The following is an 18963-nucleotide window of genomic DNA, read 5'->3' as shown; positions in this document are numbered from 1 at the left end:
TATGAAATAATTAAATTCCAGGGTTCAATCTCAAGTGTCTGAGACTGAACACCCCATAATCTGGTAGCAGGTGATATGAAAGACAAATGGGACCTTAGGCCCCATCTGCACTGCACATTTAAAGCAGCATCAACCCACTTTAATCAGTCATGGCTTCTTCCCCCCAAAGTATCCTGGGAGCTATAGTTTGCTGAGGGCGCTGAGAGTTATTAGGAAGTCCTCTATTCCCCTCCTGCTAAGGAGTTACAATTCCTTAGCAATCAATCTCTCATTCCAGAGAATGCTCCAATTCAATCAGCACTCGCCACCTGAGTTTGCTATGACAGAGGGAGCAACAGTTACTGTGTGAACCATGGTTTGGTGCCATGTATTTCAGTCGTCGCTCACCACCTGAGCTCGCTATGACAGAAGAAGCAACAGTAACAAGGGAGGGTGTTGCAGACCCTCCAAGTGGGACTCCCACTTGGAGGGTCTGCAACTTTCCCACTTTCCAGGGACATCCCTGATTTAGAGAAGCTGTCCCGGTTTCTGATTTGATCCCAGAATGTCCCACTTTTCCTTAAAGGTAAAGGTAAAGGTACCCCTGCCCGTACGGGCCAGTCGTGTCCGACTCTAGGGTTGCACACCCATCTCACTTAAGAGGCCGGGGGCCAGCGCTGTCCGGAGACACTTCCGGGTCACGTGGCCAGCATGACGAAGCTGCTCTGGCAAGCCAGCACCAGCGCAGCACACGGAAACGCCGTTTACCTTCCCGCTATAAAGTGGTACCTATTTATCTACTTCCATTTAGGGGTGCTTTCGAACTGCTAGGTGGGCAGGAGCTGGGACTGAACGACAGGAGCTCACCCCGCCACAGGGATTCGAACCGCCGACCATACGATCGGCAAGTCCTAGGCACTGAGGTTTTACCCACAGCGCCACCCGCGTCCCCACTTTTCCTTAGGATGTCCCTATTTTCATCGGAGAAATGTTGGAGGGTAGGGAGTTATCCAAACCCCAAGCCATCTGAAGGCAATCCTGTACAGTGGTACCTCGGGTTAAGAACTTAAGTGGTTCTGGAGGTCCATTCTTAACCTGAAACTGTTCTTAACCTGAGGTACCACTTTAGCTAATAGGGCCTTCCACTGCTGCCGCCGCGCGATTTCTGTTCTCATCCTGAAGCAAAGGTCTTAACCCGAGGTACAATTTCTGGGTTAGCGGAGTCTGTAACCTGAAGTGTCTGTAACCTGAAGCGTCTGTAACCCAAGGTACCACTGTATAGGGAAGGGGTTTTTATGTTTAATGCTTTCTTGTTTTTTTATATATGTTGGAAGCTGCCCAGAGTGGCTGGGGCAACCCAATAAGATGTGTGAGGTATAAATAGCAAAATTATCATCATGGAATGGGACATCCCTATTTTCATCAAATAAATGTTGGGAAAGGGGTGAGGGGCTGCCGGTTCTGCAGGCAAGGGGTGACATAACTGGGTTCCTGAGGCTCAATGCAAGCTTCCCCACAGGGGAGCCGCAGAAAGAATGTAGTTTGTCAACAGAGCCATGGACTCAAAAAGGTTGAAAACCTCTGGCTTAGACTGAACTGCTTTGCATTTTCCTTTGGTCCCTGTTACTGGCTGTTTTGCTTTGCTTTTTAAAGACTTATTTATTAGCGCTTCCTCCAGGAACCTCAAAGTGGTTTCCCATCGGCCTCTGGTACTTACCAGCCTGTGGATCCTCTAAGTGTTAACGCATCAGCGGCATCGCATCCCCTCAGACCATTTCCTCAGCGGCCCCTTTTTACTGTTTTATTGATTGTACTATGCTCTCAGATCTGCAGGAGCAATGCATTATTATGGTGCCTTATGGCCTGGTGCCTGGGACAATATATTTCTCAGATCGTCATAGGGAAGATGTGATCTACATACAGTGGCGTAGCGTGGGGGGTGCAGGGGGGGCGGGCCGCACCGGGCGCAACATCTGGGGTTAGGGCAAATCCATGGGTTAGGGGGCGCAAATCCACGGGTTAGGGGGCGCAAATCCACGGGTTAGGGGGCGCAAATTACTTGCCTTGCCCCGGGAGCTGACAACCCACGCTACGCCACTGTCTACATATGCAGCAGAATCTGCATGTGAGGCCTGCTGGATCAGGCCCAAGCCCCATCTAGTCCAGCATCTTCTTCTCACAGTGGCCAATCAGATACCTGTGGGAAGCGGGACCTGAGCACAGCAGCACTCACCTCACCTGTGATTCCTGGTGACTGGTACTCAGCGACAGGCTGGCCATTGTGACTAGTAGCCACATTTTCAAAAGGAGAGAGATAGAGAATATTTGGGATCATTTTTTGGAAATCACACCCCTTTGCCCCGAAAGTCTAATCCCTGGGTGAGTAAAGAAGGCTGTGGGCACTTAATACTGGCCGAAATTCACTTTGTGCATGCTCAGAGACATTTTATTTAAGCTGCTAGACAGGTTGTCCCCTGGCTAAGTACAGTCGTACCTTGGTTCTCAAACGAAATCCGTTCCGGAAGTCTGTTTGACTTCCGAAAACGTTCGAAAATCAAGGCACAGCTTCCAATTGGCTGCAGGAGCTTCCTGAACTCAACCGGATGCCACGTCGGGAATTCGGCTTCCAAAAAACCTTCACAAACTGGAACACTCACTTCCAGTTTGCGGCGTTCGGGAGCCAAAACGTTCGAGTCGCAAGGCATTCGAGAACAAAAGTACGACTGTATTGGTACTGAAAACCAGCTTTGGCTCCTTCACTTTCCCTGGGCCACCAGGGATGGTAAAGCCAAGAATTTGCCCCCTTTTCAGGGAGAAGAAGAGGGCTCGAGAGCCTGGCATTACACTCTGTGTAGACTGCAAGGGATTGGCTGTAGGCATGAGGATCACAGGTTCAGCATCTTAGGATTTAGCCATTAATCATACATCTCCATTTCGCCCCCCGTGCTTCTGGGGCTGTGGTTAGGGCTGCCATATGTCCAGAATTTCCTGGATATGGCTGGGATTCATCTGTCGAAAATGGCACCTGGGCAGAATTTTAGAAAAGCAGGGGGGAAATGTCCGGGAAACCCTGGGTGTATGGCAGCTCATATCAGAAGTATTTATTTTTGGCAATTTGGTTTAAAACTTCAATTTGGGGGGTGGGGAGATTTTGCAAAATCTTTTGTTACAGGATTTTCACTTTTTCAAATATGGCAACCTTAGCTGTGGGTGAAAAAGAAGTGGGTAGTAGAAGCAACTAGCAGAGAAGAGTCAATTGCCTACACTGCAGTGCTGTTGTGCAGCAGTTGGGAAAGTAAGGAGGTGTGAGAAGTTCTCCTGAGCATGCGTGCACACACAAGCACACACTGCACCTTCGTCTTTTTTAAAAAAATAAAAATACTTTATTTAGAATTCACCAATAACAAAGGAAAAAACCACAGTAATTGCAACATCAATTCATTACAATTAACCAATTTTAACAATATGGACAGATCCTGAAGCTGCGGCTCCAATACTTTGGCCACCTCATGAGAAGAGAAGACTCTCTGGAAAAGACCCTGGATGTTGGGAAAGATGGAGGGCACAAGGAGAAGGGGATGACAGAGGATAAGATGGTTGGACAGTGTTCTCGAAGCTACCAGCATGAGTTTGACCAAACTGCAGGAGGCAGTGGAAGACAGGAGTGCCTGGCGTGCTCTGGTCCATGGGGTCACGAAGAGTCGGACACGACTAAATGACTAAACAACAACAACAAATAGTAATGGAAAATTACACAACATCACTTTTAACTTACTGAAGTTTTCATATTACACTTTTATCTCTTTATCTCTTTCTTAACAGTGACAAAGGGGGATGGCCTGTGTAGAAGAAGGAAATTCAGGTTTAATTTGCATGCCAAGCTACACCTGTTGAATCTTCCCTCTTCTGCACAACTATTAAAGGTTCAGATCATCAGACATGCAGGAAGGAGAGAAGCTGGTGGAATGAGGAACAAACCACCAGACTTTTAGGGTGGACGAAGGGTGTGAACGAAGAGCAGGATGTAATTCAGGAGCAAAGATCATTAGGTCTTTTCCAAGAAACCTGTTTGAACGCTGGGACATTCAGCCAAGGCACATGTGATGATTTGCATGAGCATGTGCTGAGCACCATTTACCTTCCTGCTGCCCATGTAGCACCTCAAGGCAAAAGAGATCAGGGTTTCTTCAACTTTCTTAGCTGTGTAAAGGACTCAAGTCCAACAGGTGCAGCTTGTAATGCAAGTTGCCGCTTGCTGGCACTATTTAAAAGTGCAGGATGACTGATTCCAGTAATGACTGGTTCCAGAAGATTTTAATATTATCTAAAATCTGCATAGAATATAGTCTACTTCCGTAAGTAGTGGGATTGTTTCCAGATCTTTTAATTGTATTATTGTTTGCTTGTTTGCTACTGTAGGCTATTTCGGCAAGAAAGGCAAGCAAGCACCTTCATTACACTCAATACCAAGTCCTAAAACAGCTGCTCGGAATAAAACCCAGATTTATTCAAGACACAAAAAAATCTACTTTATGTAATTTTAAACAGTATCGGTCCAGTATACCTGAAGGAGCATCTCCTCCCCCATCACTCTGCCTGGACACTGAGGTCCAGTGCCGAGGGCCTTCTGGCGGTTCCCTTGCTGCGAGAAGCCAAGTTACAGAGAAACAGACAGGGGGCCTTCTCAGTAGTGGCACCCACCCTGTGGAACGCCCTTCCAGCAGATGTCAAAGAGAAAAACAACTACCAGACTTTTAGAAGACATCTGAAGGCAGCCCTGTTTAGGGAAGCTTTTAATGTTTAACAGACTATTGTATTTTAATATTTTGTTGGAAGCGGCCCAGAGTGGCTGGGGAAACCCAGCCAGATGGGTGGGGTATAAATAAATTATTATTATTATTATTATTATTATTATTATTATTATTATTAACAGCCAACATTGAATCTCATCAAACTGCCTCAGACTGAGATACCTCACCTGTAAAATAGGGTTTATAATCGGGGCTATCAGTGAAATTTTGGGGAAGGTGGAGGAACTATTGTTCAGCAGTTGTAAAGCTTTTGGGACAACCACCAGTCAGTCACAGAGTTTGCTTCCTCACAAGTGTGGGGTGAGTGTTTTACTCACACACAAGGTGCTTTCCCCACCTCCAGAGTCCATATGACAACATAGGAACAAAACTACAACCCCCTTCCCACACTACCCTTTCGGGGGGGGGGGGAGGATCCAGTAAAAAATTTTAAAAGGAAATTTTAAAAAGGAAACACCTGATGCCAGCAATTGCAATATTTAAATGGTGTGTTTGTAATATTAACACACACACACACTCAGTTCAGAAGCACCCCCATTCTCCCCCATTGCCCTCCTGTTATTTTACTCCTTGTGTCACTGCCTAGATTGTAAGCCCCTTGCAGGCAGGGAGCTGCTCTCTCATTCTCTGCAAATAATAATGATATAACGTAGGGGCGGGGGGGACCTATAGCCCTACAGTCATTGCCAGATTCCAGTTCCCAACAGCCCCAGCTAGAAGAGCCATTGACCCGATCCAGCAGTCTCTTCCTATGCCCGTATGTAATTGCAGCCTGCAGGCTGCTTGAGTCTTATTGGCTGAAGAACCCTCTTATACATGTTGATGCTGCCCTGTGCATAACAACTTTAACCTCGTTTCCCCGCCCTTCCTGGTGCCAGCAACAAGCGCCTCTGCTCGTTCCTACCTTGCAAGGCTGTGGCGAGGATCAGCAGATAACGGCAATTAAAAAACCGGCCTCATTACTTGTAAGAGGCATAGTAATGAGCTTCGGTGACACAGAACTCGCAAAGTCTCCCAAATATATACAAAGGATTACACCTCCCAAAGCAGAAAGAAGAAAGTAGGAGGGAAATAGCCGTGCAACGAAAAGAGCGGGGGCGGGGGGCAGAGAGAGGAGGTGCAGGGGGGTCTGCATGATTTTTCCGTGGGGGGCGGGCAATGCAAGACATTAAAGTGGGGGAAAGCAGGCTACTTTCTCACATACACACAAATTGAGGGAAAATAGTGGCTGTACACAGGGCCGGATTTACGTTTGATGAGGCCCTAAGCTACCGAAGGTAATAGGGCCCTTTATATGCCCAGCTATCCTTTGTCAACAACAAATTGTTGCTATTTTTTGTGTTGAGTATATGCTGTATGGTAATTTATGGACCGAATAGGTATCGAAAGCCATTTGCACATAAAAAGATATGTATTTTATCAAAGTTTTTTTCCCTTTAAATTTTTGGGGGGCTTATACGTAAACCCAGCACTGGCTGTACATATTGTTCCACGGGGAAAGGAATGGGTCTATTTGGGGGCTGGGGATCTGTATTGGTTTGTTACATAAAATCGGTTTGATCTAGATACATAATAGCGCGTGTGCATTCTGCCTCAGTTTTTGAGGTTCTGCAAATGATACAACTTTAGTCTTCTCTGGGGGGGGGGATCTGAGGTTTATCGTTGCGGAGGTGGGGATTACAGGGACACACTGCTCCGTAGGAGCCCAATTCTTAGGGGACAAGGTCCCTTCGCCTCCCTACTCCCCAATAAAATATTTGAGGGGGCCGCCCCAAAGTTGATGGGCACAGCCATTCAAATAGTGTGCGTGTGCTGCGTCTTGTGGTCGATTATGCGGGGTGGGGCTTACCTTGCCGCCCCCCAATATGTTATACAAGTGAGCACCGCTGCACTGCTCAGACGTCTCTGAGAAGGAGCCAATCGACGGGTGCTTCTCCCTTGCTTAAAACCCATCTTTTCTTGCTAGTGGGGAGATGCAGGTGCGAGAGAAAGAGGGAGGGAGGGACTGATGATGGAGAGATGGAGAGATGCTGGAGCCTGGGCCCTCTCTCTCCCTCTCTCCCTCCTTCCCTCCCTTCTCCATCCGGCCCCTCCAAAGCGAAAGTCCGTCCCCCAGCGGCGGTGTCGCCGTGACGACCGCGCCGTGGCCCCGCCTTCCCGCTCGCCTCGCATCCTGGCTCCCTCCTGCCGTGGTTCGGTGCCAGGGCGTCCGTCCAGCCGCCCGCCTGTCCCATCCATCCATCCCTCCATCCTTTCCCCCCATCCTTTCCTCCCTGCCCAGGGCCCCGGGCTCCGGCCGCGGGGACAGCTCCCAGGCTGGAAGAAGGGCAGCCTGGAAGGGGGGTACGGCCATGGAGGAGGGGGCCTCGAGCCGGGCAGCCCCGGAGGAGGAAGAGGCTGCCGCCGCCGCCGCCCCCAACCCCTTCGTCCACGAGCTGCAGTTGACCCGCCTGCAGAAAGTCAAGGTGAGCTGCGGCGGCGGCGGCGGCGAGCGAGGGAGGCTCCCCGCACCCAACGCGCGTTTTTCCGACGGGGCGGGCGGAGCGCAAGGGCGCGCCCGGGGGAAGGGAACAGCGGGGAGCTGTTGGTGGACGTCGAGGGGGGGGGAATATATGGGGCCGCGGCGATCGGTCGGTTCTCTCTGGAAATGTGGGGTGCCGGGGGTGGCGTCGTCTAGGAAAGAACGGTCCCCTGTAGGGGGACGGGGTTGCTGTGTGGAGTGTTTGTGTTTTCCCCTACGGGTGGGGGCAGCGCTCCGTGGGTCGAAGATGTGGGGCTTTTTTCTGAAGTGGCCTTGCTCGGCTGTGGGTCTCCTGGAAGTGAAGGGCGCTTGGAGGGGAGCCCCGTGGGCCATCTGAGGAGACCCCTGGAGGGGGCGTTTTGGTGGAGTTTCAGTGGTCTTGGCAGGGTTGTTGTTTAAGACTGCGGGCGATCTGTTCGTGCCTCCGTGGGCTGTCCTGTAGGAACTGCAGCGCATATGGGGGCTGGTGCGATTTCTTGATGGGTCTCGCAGGGAGTCTTCCCTCCCCCATCCCCAGGTAGCATTTTATTTTATGGAGCTTGACTTATCTTTTTTTGGGGGGGGGGTGATTCTGTTGCTATGGTGTGCCCTTAGAAATGAAAGAGAGTTTTGTCAAGCTGCGGGTTGCCTTATATAGGTCTTCTGGAGTTGGGATGCCCTTAGTGGAGCGGGGGGGGCATGATGGGGGGGTACTATAGGGCTTTAAAGGCGATGACCAGTTGTATAAAAGGGTTTTTGTGCAGAGGACAAGGCATTTCTGGGTGGGTGGATGTGTCGGCGTGTGTGTGCAAGGTTTGCCTCCCAGATTTTTGCAGTTTTGGGGGTTCCAGCAGGAGTTTACTTTGAGCTGTGTGTGACACTGGGACCCATAGATTGCCGGAGTGTTTGTGTGTGTGTTTTTAAAGGGGGCTACTGTAGGCCTGTCATGATGATGGATGGGATTCCTCGAGGGACTGGAGTTTTAGCAGGGCGAGACAGCATGGAAGGGGGGTCCCGTATAAGAGGGCCATATCGGGTTTAGGGGACTGGAATAGGTCCAGAAGAAGCGCCAAGGGGGTCCAGAAGATCCTAGGGATTCCTCTCCAGCAGGATCTCTGCAGAGCCTCTAAGCTGTTGGACAGGCGCCGTTTGTTTCAGAGAGGCAGCAGCAGATTCGGGAGTGCTTTATAGGGTCAGGAAAGGGCAAGGGCTTTGTGGGGGCCGCTGCAGTGCATTGTGGGTGATTATGCAGTCCTTAGCGAGCGACAAGGTTGCTGTAGGGTCTGCCCCCTCTCCCCAAACAAGCAGGGCAAGTTTTACACATGCAGAAAAGACCCGCCCCCAAACCACTGGGGACAAAAAGTGGTAGAATAGAGGATTTCTATATAGAGCAAGTGCATGATGCCTCCTTATGAGGGTCACTTTTGGGGGGGGGGTTTCCCTCTTGGCTTTTGGAGAAAGGAGATGGGGGAGAATTAAAGTCAAAGTGATGACTCTCTGCTGCTTCCCCCTTTTTTGCTTTAGCCATGCGGCATTGTTGAAGGGGGGTGCGGAGGAGAAAAGGGAGGCAGTGGAGAATGACTGAGAGGCCTATTGAAGCAGGAGTGCTGTGCGTCTTTCCAGGGGTTGCTGCACCGGGCTTGGATCTTGGTGCACCCCCATAGCGGCGGGGGGGGGAGAGAGAGAGACAGAGAGAAAGAAGCCCGGTGGTTGGATTACACCGGCAGTGTGGCCCAAAAAAAGCAATACCACAGAGCGAAGGCAGCAGCAACTGATCTCTTCTTCCACCCCCACCACAAGCAGCCCTTGCCGTTTGCTGTCTTCCTAGTTCTGCTTCCGTGACTCTGTATTAGCTCTCGCAGTTGTTAAGACTCTCCTTGGCAACAAGAGGGACTGTTTGGAGGGCGAGGGCAGGTGCCCCTCTTCCTCACATCCAGCCTTGCTGGCCTTTATTCTTCTTAGCCTTGGCATGAAACCCCCCTGCCCCTTCTCCCCTCCCCACGGTGGGTCGTATGCCCACTCCCCAGTATGCAAGCTCCCCCTGCCATCCTGCCCTGCAATAACTCTTTTATTATTCTATTGCTGAGTCCTCCTCCTCCTTCTCTCCTCCCCCCCACTACCCGCCTGCCGCCTGGTGCTAAATATTCCCATTTGTGCTTGTCAGCTGGACAGATTTAAACTGAATTTTTCAGTTCCCATAGCGCTGAGAGTGCAGAGACACGATTCCCAAATTATATGTATAAACACACACACACATATCTATATATAAACCATCAAACATACATAAACAAACACACACACGGCATGGGGATCAAACCCACGGCCCTGAGGTTAAAAGCCTCATGCTCTACTGACGGAGCTATCCCAGCTTAAGGCAGGGGAGGGGAACCTGAGGCCCCTGTGAGTCGGATGTGGCCCTTGAGAGATCTGTGGCCCCAGCTTCACACCCTGAGGGTCTATGTCAGGGCAGAACAAGTCCTTGATCTCTGTTTAGGCCACTTGGTTGTCTGGATGGGAGATAAGAGAAGGGTTTGTTGTTATTTAGTCGTTTAGTCGTGTCCGACTCTTTGTGACCCCATGGACCAGAGCACGCCAGGCACTCCTGTCTTCCACTGCCTCCCGCAGTTTGGTCAAACTCATGCTGGTAGCTTCGAGAAGGGTATGTTTGTAGAAATCTGCCTAAGGAAGGGCAGTAATATTTACACTTGTCGTCCCCACTCACTTTTGCTTCTGTCCCTGCCTGCTCCCCCAGTGGCATTGGTCCTTCACGTTGAAACGAGGTTCCCCCACCCAGTTTAAGGGCTGGGGGTGCAGAAGTAAAAGAGAGCCTTGCTGTAGGACAGGGGTCAGCAAACTTTTTCAGCAGGGGGCCAGTCCACTGTCCCTCAGACCTTGTGGGGGGCCGGACTATATTTTGAAGGGGGGGGAGAGAACGAATTCCTATGCCCCACAAATAACCCAGAGATGCATTTTAAATAAAAGCACACATTCTACTCATGTAAAAACAGCAAGAAGGCCCCACAAATAACCCAAAGGTGCATTTGAAATAAAAGGACATATTCTACTCATGTAAAAACACGCTGATTCCTGGACCATCCGCGGGCTGGATTGAGAAGGCAATTGGGCCGGATCCAGCCTCCCAGGCCTTAGTTTGACTACCCCTGCTGTAGGAAGAGCTGGTAGCCCAGTGGCAGAGAATATGGTTACATGCAGAAGGCAACAGGGTCAACCTTTGGCATCTTCAGGTTAGATGGGGGTGGGGAGGGGGACTCCCAGTCTGAAACCGAAGAGCCACTGCCAGTCAGTGTAGGCTGAGTGGAGTTTGATGGACCAATGCCTTGACTCAGTGTAATCATGTTTCCTGCGTCGTTCTAATGCACCTATCTTCTATGTGTTTACAAAGTTTGCAAAGAGGTAGGAAGGCAGATCCCTGCCCTAAGGCCAGCAATGCAGAACAGCCATCTCTAGCCAGATGTTTTGGACCAATGGTCTTCAGCTGTTGTGTTGGGACCAGCATTCGAAATTCGACAGGTGCATTTTGCACCTTGGCTATCAGCCACTTGAGACCAAGTGAGGGATGGTCCAGGTGCCAGGATGTCTTCTGACGTCTCCACCATCTGGAGGTGCATGCCTGGGGATCCTTGGGTCTTGGCTGTTTCCGCACACTAGCAACGCATCCTGTAGAAGTCTATCCATTATATTTTATCTGCGCCATCAGAATGAATTTCAGGAACCAAAAAGTCGTATTGAAAAATACAACCTTTGAGCCATCTGGCACAAAAATGGCAACTAGGCAATCCATGTTGGCGACCGTAATCCTGGTTTAAGGAGCCATTTGGCACCTAGATTATATATTTGAATTTCTAACACTGGTTGGGACCCACTACTGGGGTCAACTCAACACCTGATCTAAGGTGAGCATCAAAAAAGGAGAATTTGGTTCCCAAATGCATGTTTGGGTTAATTCAGGATCTTTGGCTTGAAAGAGAGAGAGAGAGAGAGAGAGAGAGAGAGAGAGTGTGTTTGGATTTGATATCCCGCTTTATCACTACCCGAAGGAGTCTCAAAGCGGCTAACATTCTCCTTTCCCTTCCTCCCCCACAACAAACACTCTGTGAGGTGAGTCGAGCTGAGAGACTTCAAAGAAGTGTGACTAGCCCAAGGTCACCCAGCAGCTGCATGTGGAGGAGCGGAGATGCGAACCCGGTTCCCCAGATTACAAGTCTACCGCTCTTAACCACTACATCACACTGGCTCTCATTGTGAAAAATGCTGAAAACTACTGTTTTTGGACTGCAACACCCACCAACCTTGACCATTAGACATGCTGTTCAGAGTCTGATGGGAATTGTAGTCCCAAACATTTTGAGTGGGGGCAAGTTGGGGAAGGCTGGTCTGAGGTGCAGCAGACAGAAAACAGCAGAAGGGACAGGAAATGGAGGGACAATGTGCCATTATTTCAGTTCCCAGTTATTTGGCTTAAATTACAATTGGGTATGAGGATTAGGAGGTTGTGAGAAAAGCTTCATGGAAAAAGTGGAATTTTTGAGGTGGAATTTGATGGAATATAGAGTCCAAAATTCTCTCTCCTCCCCCCGCAATGAAAATACAGTGATACCTCAGGTTAAGTACTTAATTCGTTCTGGAGGTCTGTTCTTAACCTGAAACTGTTCTTAACCTGAAGCACCACTTTAGCTGTGCCGCCGGAGCACGATTTCTGTTCTCATCCTGAAGCAAAGTTCTTAACCTGAAGCACTATTTCTGGGTTAGCGGAGTCTGTAACCTGAAGCGTATGTAACCTGAGGTACCACTGTATAACTGAAATGGCAGGTGCATAAGGAATGCACACTGTCTTTCATGGCTAATCTCAACCAGATCAGACCCCCATTAGTGCATATGGGGCGGGAAACCACCGTCCCAACTTCATAATTGCGCATTGGTGGGGTCTGAGCAACTCTCTAGGAAAGTGATCTTGAGGTCATGGAGATCAGGCAATGAACGCAACAGCGAAAAGGGCAAATTCCCTGCTTGGGGATTATTAGAGAAAGATCTGAAAATAAAACAGGCGGTATTGTAATGTGTTTATACAGGCCAGCCACATTTGGAACACTGCTGGAACAGGGGGACAGAAATTATCAAAGCTGGGGGGGAGAGAGAGATGGACAGAAAGAGAGAGAGACAGAGAGCGAGCACATTATTCCATACAGAAAGGGTAAAGCATTGGGGCTTTTGCATTAGAAAAAAATGACTCAGGTGAAGGGAAGTGGCAATGTTAAGATTTCTAAGAGAGATAGAGTGGCCTGGTTTTCAGAGGGCCTTCCTCTAGCTCAGCCTTCCCCAGCTAGCACCTTCCGGATGTTGTGGGGTTCCCAGCTCCCATCAGCCCCAGCTAACGTGGCCAGTGAGCAGGGATGGTAGGAGCTGCAGTCGATCAATACCTGGAGGGCAACAGGTTCGGGGGAGGCTGCTCTCTTTGCAAGTGGCTTCAGCATGAAGAGCAATCTGGTCCAAGTCTGGATTAAAGATCCTTAAGGAAGTGAGAGCAGGAGAAGCCTGGGCACTGCCCATCAGCAGCTAGCAGCAGACAGCAGATTCATGCAGGTCGCATGGTCCTATGGTTTTCCCCTTACTCTTTCAAAATACTAGAACTAAGAATCACCCAATAAAGTTAATGGGCAGCAGAATTGGGACAGACACCTTGCACAACACCTGAATTGTTTTTGTGGAACTCCCTGCTGTTCTGGATCCGTCTCAAAAGGGGAGGATGCAAATTTGTTGAGGAGGGTTGGTCAACCAAAAGCTGCTAGCCAGGATGGCTAAATGGAGACTTCGTGTTCGAAAGCAGTCTACCTCCGAATACCTATTCCAGGGGAGACAAAAAAAAACAGGAAGGGAACCATTGCATTCCATGTCCGGACTGGGAGTCACTGGGTTGGATCCAGATTTAGTTGTGTTCAGAGTAGACCCATTGAAATCAGCTGCCTTTGCCAACTATAGGTGCAGTACCATGGCGTAACGAGGACCGTGGCTCAGTGGCGGAGAATCTGCTTTGTATTTCTATGTTCCCAGGTTTGGTCTGTGGCATCCCTGGGTGGGGGAGAGCCCTGTCTAAAATCCTGGGCAGCTGCTACCAGCCAGTGTAGACAGTACTGAGCTAGATACACAAGTGATTGAAAGAAAGCTTCATTTAATTTCAGCAGGTTGACACTAAATATGATGAGATGTGGATCCACCCCACTGTTGGAAGAGGGCGCTGCACTGGATCATCGGCCTGATCCAGCCAGTCTCTCCTTCTGGCCTTCACTTCTCGCCTGCTTCATCCTGGGAGTTTTGATTTAATTTCCAAAATGAACAGCTGCTGGGATGCCGATCTGCCTGGGAGCCATTTATTGTGTGACCTGGAAGGTCCTGTTTCGTTCTAAATCCTCAGTCTGTCAGGCCTTCCTGTGGATGCTGTTCAGCACTGAAGGGTAGCAGGGCGGGGACTGAATTAAATCGGCGATTTAGATTATGATTCAAATCACTAAATGAGGGAGAAGCTGGTTTAAATCAAGTTTTCCAACGGTAATCCATATATATTCTTATTTTTATTTTTAAAAAGATGCATATTGATTGGTAAATCTAATCCCTAAAGCCCGTTGACAGTTAAATATGCAGGTGAAATTGCAAGGAGAAGGTGCACTGACAGAGAGCAGACTTCCTCTTTCATTTCTCCCATATTGAGTCACACTCCTGCTATGCAAACCGAAATCCAGAGTAGCTAAACCATAAAAAGAAACAACTCCCTGAAGCTTTTGTCTGTTTCGCGACAAAGAGCCCCGAATCAAGGGGAGAGCTGCTTGTTTTATGCTTCCAGAAGACATAAAGGAAACGTCCTTGTTTGCTTACGGAGAGTAAATATTCACAATTTGAGAACTGAGCAAATTGCAGGACATTTTTTTTAAAAAATGGGAGCATGCAAGTTCTGCCCGGGCAGGAAATATCTCCCAGTGCCGGAAGGTGCAATGATTTGTGAGTCCCCAGTATCGAGCCCATGATAACAAAGCCCTATGTGATCAGTTCCTGCCATATTTAGAGTGCTTGATCTCAAGCCTGGAGAGTGTCTCACACCCACACTGTGTATTTAAAGCACATGGCCTCCCACAAATGAACCCTGGGAACTGTAGTTTGTTAGGGGCACCGGGCTTTGTGGGTGCATACTATAGTTCCCAGGATTGCTTGAGAGAAGCTGTGACTGTTGATGTGCTATACATGCGCCTTAAATGGTGTGGATGGTTAGTTAAGGAAGTTCAGGGAGGAATATTTCTTTTACTGTACACCTTCTTTCTGACAGTAAGAGCTGTTCGACAGTGGAACTGTCTCCCTCGGGAGGTTGTGGACTCCCCTTCCTTGCAGGCTTTTAAGCAGGGGTTGTAATGGCCATTTGTCAAGGATGCTTTAGCTGAGATCCCTGCACTGCAGGACTAGATGACTAGCTGATCCTTGGGGTCCCTTCCAACTCTGCAATTCTAAGTCTATTATTCCTGCAGCCCTGAAAAGCCATTCTGGAGGGTCTGGGGAGCTCCTGAATTGAGTGGGGTGGGGGGAAAGATCAGAAACCAGGAAGACCAAGTATTCTTAAAAGACTGGACTAACTTTTTAATTTGTTTGAGAGACCACTGTAAACAGCTGAAATCATTGGCAGGAACACATGACACTTGTAAAGTAACACGAATTTTGGATACTATGGTCATATAATAGATACCGTATGTTCTGGTGTACAAGACGACTTTTTATCCCTGGAAAATCACCCCAAAAGTCAGCGGTCGTCTTATACGCCGGGTATACGCGTTGGGAAGGAGGAGAGGGAGCCGGTGAGCAGAGGCGCCCCTTCTGCCGTCGCTCCTCCTCCCTCCCCACAGAAGGGGACGCGGAAAGTCCTTTCGAGTGCGGCGCTCGCTCGCCCGCCCGCCAATCGCCTCACCTCGGGCTGCTGCTGCTGCGACGGCAGAGGCAGCGGAGGGGTGCGGGTTCTGCCCCTGGCGGCGCTCAAACTCTATAACTCTAAAACTCTAAAATTGAACAGCAAAAGTTGGGGGTCGTCTTATACGCCCAGTCGCCTAATACACCGGAATCTACGGTAGATTAAAGTAAAAGATGCAGGAATAAAATTTAGAAATGGAACCCATGGAGGAAAGGAAAGAGATCTGACGGTTCAAAAGAACCCTTTAAATTTTTTTGAAATAGTTATGTTTGTTGTGCACAACTTTTATGTCAAACTAATTTAAAAAAATATTTTTAAAAAATGAATTGGGTGGGATGGGGATCAGGATCTATGTGGCGGGGAAGGATCAGAGGAGACAGGAAATTTTCCTTCCTTGAATGTCCTTAACTTATTTTACCACCCAAGCCTGATTTTGGAACGATTTCTCCCCGAGCAGCAATCCCCATTCCATACCCCTCCCGCATTGTTCCGGAGGGCCCAGCCCTATAGTGGGCTAGAAAGGAGGGGAAACTTATTTCACTTAATGTCTCTTAGGACCCAAGCCATTTCCCTCCATGACTCTTTATCACACCCTTTGGCCCAGTGGCCTGATTTCGACATGCATTTCATAGCTTGCTAAGCCATTGTTGAGCACCTCCTCTGTGGCAGCATTCTGATCCTCCTTGCCTTAAACTACAGTTTCCTCTTATGTCCAAAATGGGGAACTGGGGTTTAGGTTGTGATTCTTATTTTCACTTACCTGGAATAAGTCCCATCGGTCTTGCATCTCAGCAGACGTGCATAGGATTGGGCTGTGAATGCATGTTTACAGCTTGCCCAGGTGAGCATTCCTCCTGGTTTGCTCACACAAAGTTGATGTGAAGGTTAGATTATATTCCGTCTTTACTGATTAGTTTGCAAGGCGGTTATACAACAGTGAACACTGGTTCTGGGTTGTCCTCATTTGCTTGTGGGGCACTCTTCCCTTTTGTCATTCATGGACCCCACACTTTTCCATGAATTTCGTGGTCTCTTTCCAAACACCACAGAGTCTGGTTCATTTTTTCAAAAAGTGAATTTGTTGCGCTAAGGCGACAGGGCCCTTTAACCCACTTTCATTACATTGACCTAAATTTTCGGTTTGTGCTTGAGTCCCTCCCACAAAATAGCAACAGTCCAAAGGGACTCATAGTCTCTGGTATTAGAACATCACCTTCGATCTTGGCCCATGCGTGGCTTTGACTACGCATCTGCCCTTGGCCCATAGACTGAAATGCAACTGCTCCTACCTGTTTACTGCCTAGCTGCCTGGACTCTTGCTAAGGCCTGAGGGATGTTTTGCCTTTGCTTGCTTCTCTCATCTTGTGGCAGTGAGTTCCATCTATGAACTCTGTGGTGTGTTAGGAAATATGTCTCAAAGCTCCTGCTGTGAGTTTCATTGGATGGTTCCTGATTGGTTGGTTTATTTAGACAATTTATATACTGCTTAACTTAAACACAGCCATCTCTTAGCAGCATACAGGGAGTGCCATACAATGCAAATAAAAACCTGTCAAATCTATAAAATCAGAATTTGGTTTAGCATGCCCACTGGACTGGGGGGGGGGTTGTGTGTTGAGGTTCCGTTTGCTTTTGTTTATTTCTTAATTGATGGGTGTGATTATTGCGTTGTTTATTATTTGAGTATAGAGTTTTCATTTTAAATTGATGTTAAAAGATAAAGGGACCCCTGACAATTAAGACCAGGCATGAACGACTTTGGGGTTGTGGCGCTCATCTCGCTTTAAAGGCCGAGGTAGCCGGCATTTGTCCGCAGACAGTTTTTCCAGGTCATGTGGCCAGCATGACTAAGCCGCTTCTGGCGAAACTAGAGCAGCGCACGGAAACACCATTTACCTTCCCGCCGGAGCGGTACCTATTTATCTACTTGCACTTTGACGTGCTTTCGAACCGCTAGGTTGGCAGGAGCTGGGACCGAGCAACGGGAGCTCACCCCATCACAGGGATTTGAACCGCCAACATTGTGTTATATGACCACCCCCCCACTTTCCCCCCAAAGATATTATGTACTGTATGTCTTTTTTCTTTTTTTGCTTTATCTTCATAGTTGCCTTTGGGTTACAAGCAACTAATAAGTTGAATGAATGAGTGGGATTTCTCAAAAAGTTTTCAGTAGATGCTGGAAGTTCAGCAGGCCTGCCGTGGAAGGCAATGCTGAATGCTCGTTCTAGCATTATGAAGGAGAGAGAAAATGCCCAGTTCTCTTCTTGTTTCCCATTCCTGCCTTGCACATGTGGGGTGGAGCGGGAAGAAAACCACTTCAAAACAAAGGAATGTAGTAGCTTAAACCTGCTTGACTCACATCCTATTCTCTCTCCCCTTCTTGACCTCCCTGCAATCCAAACAGAAACGAGATCCCTGAGTCATTGTCCCTACCCACATTCACAGTTTACTGCTGCCTTTAAAAAAAACCCCTTCTTTGGGATCTGTGCAGCGCCGGAAGGCATGAAATGAGACCTTATTTACCACCGGGGAGAAGCTGTGCTTGTCAACGTTTTCTTTCTTTTTTTTTTTAATATTTATTGGAGTTTTACAAAAACATAAATTTAAAAGATCATATAAAAAGAAAGAAATACAGTAAAAGAAACATATAAAAATACATAAAATAAGAAAAGGAAGAATAAAAACAAATCCATTTTTGTAACCCTAACTCATTATCTTATTTCCTTGGCCTCCTCACACCTCCCCTTTTTGTATCCCCATTTAAATAATCAAATCAGCAAATCCTTACCCTCTTTCGTTTATCTTAACTCTATATCTTAACATATTATAACTCTATATTTTCATCCATTTTCAGTTCAATTTTGCATACTCTTGTTAACTTTGTTGCTAATGCCACTTATTTTCAATCCAACATCATTTTTAACATTCATTAATTTTACAATGTTTCTGAAGATAGTCTTTAAATTTCTTCCAGTCTTCTTCCACCAACTCTTCTCCCAGGTCTCGGATTCTGCCAGTCATTTCCGCTAATTCCATATAGTCCATCACCTTCATCTGCCACTCTTCCAGGATGGGTAAATCTTGTGTCTTCCAATACTTTGCAATGAGTATTCTTGCTGCTGTTGTTGCATACATAAAGAAATTTCTATCCCTCTTTGGCACCAATTGGCCGACTATGCCCAGGAGAAAGGCCTCTGGTTTCTTCAGGAAGGTATATTTAAATACCTTTTTCATTTCATTATAGATCATCTCCCAGAAAGCCTTAATCTTTGGGCACGTCCACCAAAGGTGAAAGAATGTACCTTCATTTTCTTTACATTTCCAGCATTTGTTATCGGGCAAATGATATATTTTTGCAAGCTTGACTGGTGTCATGTACCACCTGTATATCATTTTCATAATATTCTCTCTTAAGGCATTACATGCCGTAAATTTCATACCGGTGGTCCACAACTGTTCCCAGTCCGCAAACATAATGTTATGACCAATATCTTGTGCCCATTTAATCATAGCAGATTTAACCGTTTCATCCTGCGTATTCCATTTCAACAGCAAGTTATACATTCTTGAAAGTATCTTAGTTTTGGGATCTAACAATTCTGTTTCCAATTTTGATTTTTCCACCTGGAAGCCAATTTTCTTGTCCAAATTATAGGCCTCTCTTATTTGATAATAATGAAGCCAGTCTCATACTTTATCTTTTAATT

The 18963-nt window shown here is 47.8% G+C and overlaps 1 protein-coding gene across 1 annotated transcript in view; it reads left to right on the top strand.

Annotated features, from left to right (window-relative positions):
* Positions 1-6802: 6802 nt before the first annotated feature.
* LPCAT4 (lysophosphatidylcholine acyltransferase 4) overlaps positions 6803-18963 on the top strand; it is a 33473-nt gene continuing 21312 nt past the window's right edge. Inside the window, exon 1 of the mRNA XM_083581553.1 lies at positions 6803-7255. Within this exon, the coding sequence (XP_083437679.1) occupies positions 6818-7255 (438 nt within the window). The 5' untranslated portion in view covers positions 6803-6817. The remainder of the gene's footprint in view (positions 7256-18963) is intronic.

Source organism: Podarcis filfolensis (assembly GCF_964270895.1).
Source record: "Podarcis filfolensis genome assembly, chromosome: 13".
Lineage (NCBI taxonomy): Eukaryota > Metazoa > Chordata > Lepidosauria > Squamata > Lacertidae > Podarcis > Podarcis filfolensis.
The sequence above is the reverse complement of the archived record's forward strand: the minus strand, read 5'-3'. Positions and strand labels throughout refer to the sequence as shown.